This window comes from Neofelis nebulosa, chromosome 9 (assembly GCF_028018385.1).
Source record: "Neofelis nebulosa isolate mNeoNeb1 chromosome 9, mNeoNeb1.pri, whole genome shotgun sequence".
Classification (NCBI taxonomy): domain Eukaryota; kingdom Metazoa; phylum Chordata; class Mammalia; order Carnivora; family Felidae; genus Neofelis; species Neofelis nebulosa.
The window spans coordinates 22,213,300-22,221,924 of record NC_080790.1 but is presented as its reverse complement, the minus strand read 5'-3'; the positions used below and the strand labels follow the sequence as shown (position 1 = coordinate 22,221,924).

General features: G+C 40.5%; 1 protein-coding gene across 3 annotated transcripts in view; it reads right to left on the bottom strand.

Moving 5' to 3' along the window:
* Positions 1-316: 316 nt before the first annotated feature.
* The window catches only part of ZNF512 (zinc finger protein 512), a 34,770-nt gene continuing 26,461 nt past the window's right edge, over positions 317-8,625 (bottom strand). For all 3 annotated transcript variants that reach the window (XM_058682882.1, XM_058682884.1, XM_058682883.1), the window contains 3 exons: positions 7,754-7,816; positions 6,495-6,593; positions 317-2,306 (listed from right to left, as the gene is read on the bottom strand). In XM_058682882.1, the coding sequence (XP_058538865.1) occupies positions 1,998-2,306; positions 6,495-6,593; positions 7,754-7,816 (471 nt within the window). In that variant the 3' untranslated portion in view covers positions 317-1,997. The remainder of the gene's footprint in view (positions 2,307-6,494; positions 6,594-7,753; positions 7,817-8,625) is intronic.

Sequence of the window (8,625 nt, the reverse complement as noted above, 5' to 3'; positions counted from 1 at the left end):
TGTTTAAAAAACTTAAAAACTCAATAGTATGATTAGGATACTCCTGCTGAGTGAGACCTGGCCTCAGGAAGGAAAAATTTTAAAAGTGCCTGCGAGGGTCCTGGATGAGACTGGACAAGTTTTCTACACTAATTCACTTTAATCTCAAACAAATTTATTCACTAACCAGCAGACTTCAGGAGCTAAAGAACTACTAAGACGCCGCATTTGGAACTTATTTCAAACCCACTCCCACGTTCAGCTGTTTTCTTACTCCCATACACTTTGTCAGCAAGGAGTCAAATAGCAGGTTGGAGTCAATGAACTGGAAACATCATTCTAACCGACAGTCATTTATTTCTTTTGTCATTGCCCAACATTCCCCAAGTCTTACTCACCAGAAATTAATATAGCTTCTTCATTTCTCCTCCCTGACAATCCTCATCTACTGAAAGGGTTTTAAGGGTGCAACTGCCAATGAAAATGTAGAGTGGACATACCGTGTCCTTCACTTGTTTCACGACTATCTATTTTGGCAGTCTCCAAATCTGGTTTCAATGCTCCCGTTTGAAAGTGGTCTTCACAAAAGCCCACATTTTAAAGCTATGTGGAGCAGCACAAAATACAGAGTTAAAGAGTAGTAACAGCCTTTCAGAATTTGAAAAGGTAGTGTTTATCCATATCAGGGTTAAAGGTCCTTGCTTTTTATGTGGCATATGCCACAAAAATTGGCAAGAATATATAAGACCAATATTTATGGAAAAGGGGAAGAGAATGTGGAAACACAACAACAGAGCTGGTCTAAACAATGTTCCAGAGAAAGCCAGCCTTGAAGAGAAGTAGCCCACTAGACATCAGCAGGTAGGCATGAGGTACAGAAAAGGAATTTTTCTTTCCAACTCCAGATAAATATCTACATCTGGTGACAAAGTCTCAAGATATAAAGAGGATAGAACTCCACATATAAAAGAGGATAGAGGACAATATTCTCAGAAAATTCCAAGAGACAGAGGTTGGCTAAAGGGAGGAATAGACTTAGCACGGCATAGACTAACAGGTAAGGTCAAGTCCAGGGGAGAAGGAATGTGCACCTTGGCTGCCAGTCTTAGTGGCATTACCAGGAACACTAGGATTCTGTGTCAAAACATCAAGTGCAATGTGGTATTTCTCAATCCATAAAACTGGGGGAGAAAACAAGCTTTAGGAGGGCACTGATCATAGCAACCAATGAGGCCTCAAGCCCCAGGAAAGATGAGGCAGTATTTATTGCTTCTTCTACTTCCTTCTTTCCAATCATTTTAATGTTTGCGACATTTTAATGTTTGGGCTGCTTTTCATGCCTGTGGGTCTAGTCAGTCAATGCTACTTGGGATAAACAAAACATTTCCCAGTAAAACCAGTGTAGCGAGGTTCTAGCTTTTTCATCCTACATCCATTTTCTTACATATTGAGAGAACAAACAGCCTCCATAAAATCTGCTTCCCAAGGAGACAGGATAAGCTTTTTACATGAGTGACAACAGTTCTAGCTTCTAGGATTGTTAAATCACAAATACAAAATGGTAAATCAGTATGGTTTTAAAAAATTAATTTGGAATTGTTTTATAAGCAAGATGATGGAATGACTACTAATCAATGGAGCTTCCAAGAACATTCTATAGCCCAGGAAGGAAAAGGACAACCAAACAGGTTTCTCAGTTTTGTACAGGGCAAGAGGGGCCCACAGTTGGCCTTAAGAGGGAGCTCTTTGGGCAAGATAAGAGAAAAACAAGAGGACTCCAATGAGGAATAGCAGGAAAACCTACCAAAAAGGGGGTGGGGGGGAGGGGTCAAAGTGAATAAATAGGGAGAACAGTGAAATTTACACAGGAGGAAGGAGCTGAGAAAGTCACAGCCTTACACAAACAGCTGAGAGAATGCATTTCTCCTCACTCAGCCCCTGTGACTGAGTCCTCCCAGCACAGGCCCCCGTGACAATGGCATCATGTCCGCTTTCCTAGGAGCTTTCACACTGCCTGCCTATTTCCTTCCTCGTTTATGATTAGTCTTTGGGGCCTTTACTTTCTGGAATTGTGCTGGCACTGGCTCCTGCTCCGGTTCCTTACAGGAGGTCGACACTAGCAATTCCTCGTTACTCCTCCTCTGATCCTTCCCTACTCTAAGACTCAGCTCTGCCTCAGGAAGCTCGATGCCAGGCTGCTGCAGCCTTCGCAGAGACCTTCTGCTCCTGTGCTGCTGCCTCCGCTTTTCTTCTTCTTGCTGCCGCTGCTTTATCTTCATTAGCTTTTCAAAGCTTTTGGTTGTGGTTGGGTTTACAACGAACCAGTCCTACAGAGGCAAAATGGAAAAATCATCCAGTCAATCAATACACAGTAGAGAACATAAAGCATGGGTGTGGGAAGAATCTCTAAAAGGCACGGTTAGGGCAGAACACAGTAAGGAGGAAACAGGGAACCATAGCTTAGAACTCTGTACTTGAAACTGAAGAAATTCATCATGAGCAGTCATTATAAGCATTTATTGTGTAAGACATGATTTAGGGTACTTCAATAAGTGATCCACGAAGTCTGATCACTTAGCATCATCCCACTCATCTATCTCCTTTGTAAAACTCTCATGAGATATAAAGCATTGGGTCATAGGAGATTTTTATTTCATGATAGTATTTGCATGCAGCCAGACCGCCTGGGTGCAAATCTCAACTCTGTTTCTGTCTCTGTGACCATGGGGAAATTACTTAATTTCTCTAAGACTCAGTTTAAAAAATTAAGAGTTAAGGAACATGGACTCCAACTATGAAATATTCTTGCAGAAAAAAAGGAAGAAAGAAAGAAAGAAAGAAAGAAAGAAAGAAAGAAAGAAAGAAAGAAAGACAGACTTCAATCTAAATCAAGTGATCTGATCAGTCTTCTAGGTCTAACAACCAGTTTATAGGAAATACTCTGCTAGAGGACCACCACCACAGGAATGTAATCAACAAAATCCAAAATGTGCATATATGACCTTGTTTCTTCAACAAATAAATTTGGGGTGGGGGGAGAGGAAAGGGAAACTTCTAGACCTGCATTGTCCAATGAGATAGCCACTAGCCACATGTGGCTAATGAGCTCTTGAAAAATGACTAATCCAAAATGAGATAGGCTTTCTAAATTTTTTTAATGTTTTTATTTTTATTTTTGAGAGAGAGAGAGACAGAGCATGAGCGGGGAAGGGGCAGAGAGAGAGGGAGACACAGAATCGGAAGCAGGCTCCAGGCTCTGAGCTGTCAGCACAGAGCCCGACACGGGGCTCGAACCCACAGACTATGGGTTCGTGACCCGAGCTGAAGTCGGACGCTCAACCGACTGAGCCACTCAGGCGCCCTGTTACGCTTTCAATATATAACAAATAGACATGAAATTTCAAAGATTTAGCATGAAAAAATATAAAGTATCTCAATAATTTTTTACTGACTACATGTTCAAAAGATAGTATTTTAGATATACTGGATTAAATAAAATATATTATCAACATTAATATCACCTGTTTTTCTTTATACTTTTGAAATGTGGTTACTAGAAAATTTTAAATTACATACATGACTCACATTACATTTCTATTGGATAGCACTCTAAATTAAAACATACAGTATAGGGGCGCCTGGGTGGCTCAGTCAGTTAAGCGTCCGACTTCGGCTCAGGTCATGATCTCACGGTTCGTGAGTTCAAGCCCCGCATCAGGCTCTGTGCTGATGGCTCAGAGCCTGGAGCCTGTTTCAGATTCTGTGTCTCCCTCTCTCTCTGACCCTCCCCCGTTCATGCTCTGTCTCTCTCTGTCTCAAAAATAAATAAATGTTAAAAAAAAAAAAACAACATACAGTATATGGACCTTTTTTTTTTTTTTCTTGCTCCTGATTTGAACAAGCCAACTCTGAAAAAAAAATTATGAGGCAATCAGGGAAATTTAAATAATTTAAATAATAACTAGGTATATAATGATATGCAAGAATCATTGTTAATTTTTTTTAGGTGTAATGATGGTTGCGGTCATATACTTTTAAAAGTCCCTATATTTCAGACACAGTGAAAGAAGCAGTGACAGTTGACAGGGTATGTGAAATTCGTTCAAAATATGCCTTTAAGGAGCACCTGGGTGGCACAGTCAGTTAAGTGCCTGACTATTGATTTTGGCTCAGGTCATGATCTCAAGGATGGTGGGATCAAGAGTCAGGCTCTGCTTTAACAGCATGGAACCTGCTTGGGTTTCTCTCTCCCTCTCGCTCTCCCTGCCCCTCCCCCGCTTGTGTGCACATGCACACACACTCTCTCTCAAAATAAATAAACTAAAAAAAAAAATAAGCCTTTAAGGAACAAGAGAAGTAGGTGTGGTTATAAATGAAAACAAGATTGGCCATAAACTTGTTGGCCAATCTGTTAAAGCTATTCATATCTGTTAATGCTATTCATTACACTATTTTGTCCGTTTTCATGTATTTGAAAATTCCTGTTTAAAAAAAAAGTAGTGTAAGAACATGCGAGGCAGAAAGGGAGGAACAGAATAAAAATGTTTTACCACCACATATAATTCATAAACACAGGCACAAATCATTGAACAAATGCCTGGGAAACAAGCCCCAAACTAAGTGAAATTTGTTGGTTCCAACTTTTTAAGAGGAAACTGGAGAAAACTGGTTAACTACATAAAGGCCAGATTTTGTCAGGAGATAATTTTTTTTTTTTAATGTTTATTTATTTATTTTTGAGACAGAGGGAGAACACGTACACAAGCGGGGAAGAGGCAGAGAGAGAGAGGAGGACACAGAATCCGAAACAGGCTTCAGGCTCTGAGCTGTCAGTGTAGAACCTGACACGGGTCTCAAACTAAGGAACCATGAGATCATGACCTGAGCCAAAATCAACAATCAGGCACTTAACCAACTGAGCCACCCAGGGACCTCGAGATAATTATCTTTTAAGTACTTCCTGAAGCATAAAAAGGTACACTATTATTATAAAAAAAAAGATAGGACTGCATTCCAGAAGAAATCTCAGACATGGAAAGGGCCTCCCAAAGCTTAAACTCGTAAAACAACAAGAACCACATTTGATGACACTAACTACAGCCCACATTGTTAAAAACTATTAAATGTGAGGGCAGAGAACAGCTGAAGGTGCTTGCTATTTTTCCTTATCAGGCAACAATAGTTCCTGCAGTCAGATATTCCAAGAGAATGCACTCTACTCCTTTAGCTTTTGCAATACGGGTATTTAATTATACAGGAAACAATTTCTCTACTCACCTATATTACTAAAAACTTGCCCTAAGAGAAAAAATAGACTCAGCTTTCTGAACTTTAAAGCATTTTTAAAAATTTTTCTTTCAAATGTTTATTTTTGAGAGAGAGAGAGAGAGAGAAAGAGAGAGAGCGTGAGCAGGGGAGGGGCAGAGAGAGAGGGAGACACAGAATCTGAAGCATGCTCCAGGCTCTAAGCTGTCAGCACAGAGCCCGACAAGGGGCCCAAACTCACAGACTGCGAGATCATGACCTAAGCCGAAGTCGGACACTCAACCAACTGAACCACCCAGGCACCCCTGAACTTTAGAACACTTTTACACAGAATTTATTTTTTAATTGTCAAAATGTACAAACCTTCAGAAAAGTTCTAATAGTTCAATGAACCCTAGATTTACCATCGTTAACCTCTCTTTCCTTTCTTCCTTCTTCCATTTGCAATTTATTTTCAGGTGTATTTCATCCCTAAAAATTTCAGCATATATCTACCTAAGAACAAGGGCATTCCCCTGCAAAACAATACAATGATCACATTTGGGAACATTAACATTCACTCATTATGATTATTTAATAGAGTCGTATTCCAATGACTCCAGCTGTCTCATTAATGTCTTTCATAGTTGTTTCTTTGCAGTATTTTTTTTTTTTTTACGTTTATTTATTTTTGAGACAGAGAGAGACACAGCATGAACGGGGGAGGGTCAGAGAGAGAGGGAGACGCAGAATCTGAAACAGGCTCCAGGCTCTGAGCTGTCAGCACAGAGCCCGATGAGGGGCTCGAACTCACGGACCGTGAAATCATGACCTGAGCCGAAGTTGGTCGCCCAACCAACTGAGCCACCCAGGCGCCCCTCTTTGCGGTATTTTAAACAACCTTAAAAACAGGTTGCTCCACAACATTAATTAGAATACTAGAAAACGGAAGTATGGAGAACGCCAGGAAACAAGAATTCCAAAGGTGTAAACTCAGCCTACTGCCCACATGCCTGATTTAACTGAATTTAAAAGAATCAGAAGAGCTCAAGGATGCTCAGACTTATACTGACTACAAATGCTTTCAAAGAAAATATAATTTTGCATCTAATTTTACAAAGTATTTTAACTCCAATGTCTCCAGTAACCACTTTCAAGCTACTTTCCTTGGCAGTCCTAGCCCAACACAACACACAAATTCCACCTTTCTTGGGGCACATGTATGGGTTCCAAGGATTATAAAAACATGATGGGAAAAGCAGGGACCTCACCTCAGCGTGGACAGAGTTGATGTGATATTTGACACCACTCTCTGACACAAATTCTTTTTGACACAGAAGACACTTGTATTTTCCAGCCACAAAGTTTCCCTGTTTTTGAGAGAGAAAGAAAAGGGAATTACTGGTAAATTCAGGAACACGTACCTGGGCCATGTGTGGGGATTGTTAGAGATGAAAAGAGGGGATTTTCCTTCAGCAAAGGTAAGAAGGAAGAAAATCCAATACAGCAATATACTTGGAAAACCAGATTTAGGCAGACTATTACCACTAGAAATCTATCCTAATATAGTTCTGTACATAATACCCCCACCCCCTCAACACAACCTAAAGTATTCCTACTTTTATTATGTAACAAATCACCCTTTTCTATCTTCCCTAGTTTCTGTCACTTCACTTCCAGATTCTCTTGGTTCCTCTTCCCACATGATCAAACTCCTGAAGTTCACCAGAGGCACCAATGTATAATTCTTCCCGCTATAATCCACTGCTCCAAAGAGTGCCTTGCAAATCCAGAATTAGAGGTGTATTGTCCATAATGCCCAGTTTAAGGACTCAGAAACTAAGATCATGATGACAAATTCCTAAGCACTTGTGGCCAGATCTGGGTTGGATGCCTACACTTCCTTGCTGCTTTGAACTGAGATTTCTCTCCCCTCCTGAAGCTCTGAGTGTCCATGGTGCTAATTTTGTGTGAGAAGATATTTCTGAATGGAATTAAAAAGTGGCAGCAGTCCCCATGTCTGTGAGTCAGAGGGCACCTGGGTCAACACAGAAAAGATGCAGTGAGGTGAATATCTGTTTGCCTGACACCCAGGGCTAGAGTCTACCTCCCATCCCCAGAGGCTATATAATTCAGGTGGGATTAGAGGATCTTCATCATCCAGATAAGCACATGTAAACTGATTCTAGAAATTTTAAGGCCCAATAAACAGGGCAGGTCCAGGGCAGGACAGGCTCAGGTAGAAAAAGTTACCTCCCTGATATAGACTCAAAACTAATAATAATACTTTTCCTCCAACTTTTTTAATTGATAAGACTTAAGGCTATGTTGGCTTCTTCTATATCTTGGACATATCAGGACATCCCATCCAATACCAGATCAAGAATCTTTAGGACATAAAAAACTAAACAAGCCTCTGAACTTAACAGTAAACAGGGTGACTAGCTGTTCGCCTAAACTGAATTCTCTTCCATGTCAGACTTTTGTTTGAGAGATCACATTAAGATAAAGCATTCAGAAAGTTACAAACCAAGGTACAAGAGCCCAGGTGAGCCTTAAGGCCTGATACACTACTGTAGACAGCCTCACAACCCTGAAAGAGAGAAGAAGAAATAATGTGAAGATTATACCAAACCTCATCCTTCTCTTAGCAATCTGGCCGTTCACACTGACCAACCCTACATTTAGAGGAAGAAGCCCAATAAATTGTACTACAAACCAAACAGAAAAAAATTCACACACAAGCCACAAAAGGAAAAAGGAAAACCATGAAAAGGTATTTTTTTAAAAAAAGAAGGGCTTAAGATATTCCCTTCCCTGATACTTTTTCTCTGACTTTTAGAGAAACAGAAAATTGCATGGTTGGATTTTTTTTTCTTTTTTTTTTTCTTTTTTTTAAAATCTGCCTTCTTCAGTATAAATATGTCTCCTGTTTCTGGTAGATATCCTCCTTCCCAAAGTACTGCGTATACAGCTGTGGTGGATTAAAGAAATAATGGAAATTCTCTGCCACTCTTCCCTGTAAGAAGAGGAGCCTATTCACCCTCCCTTTGAATCTGGGTTAACCCTGTGATTCCTTTGACCAATAGAATGCCATGGAAATATTGCTGAACAAATTCTGAAGCTAGGCCTGAGAGATCTACAGCTTTCATCTGCATGTTCTTGGAACACTCTAAGAAGTCAGTTGCCATGTACCCTGCTGGTAACCCACTACAACCTCATGGACAGAGAGGCCATGTGGAGAGCGAAGCTCCCAGCTCAATTAGCTGCACAGAAGCTATCTTGGACGTTCAGGTCCCATCTGAGCTTGCAGCTGAATACAACACATGAGTGATCCCAGCTGACGCCATGTTTAGCAGGAGAAGGCTCTCTGAGCCCTGACAGAATTACTGATTCACAGAA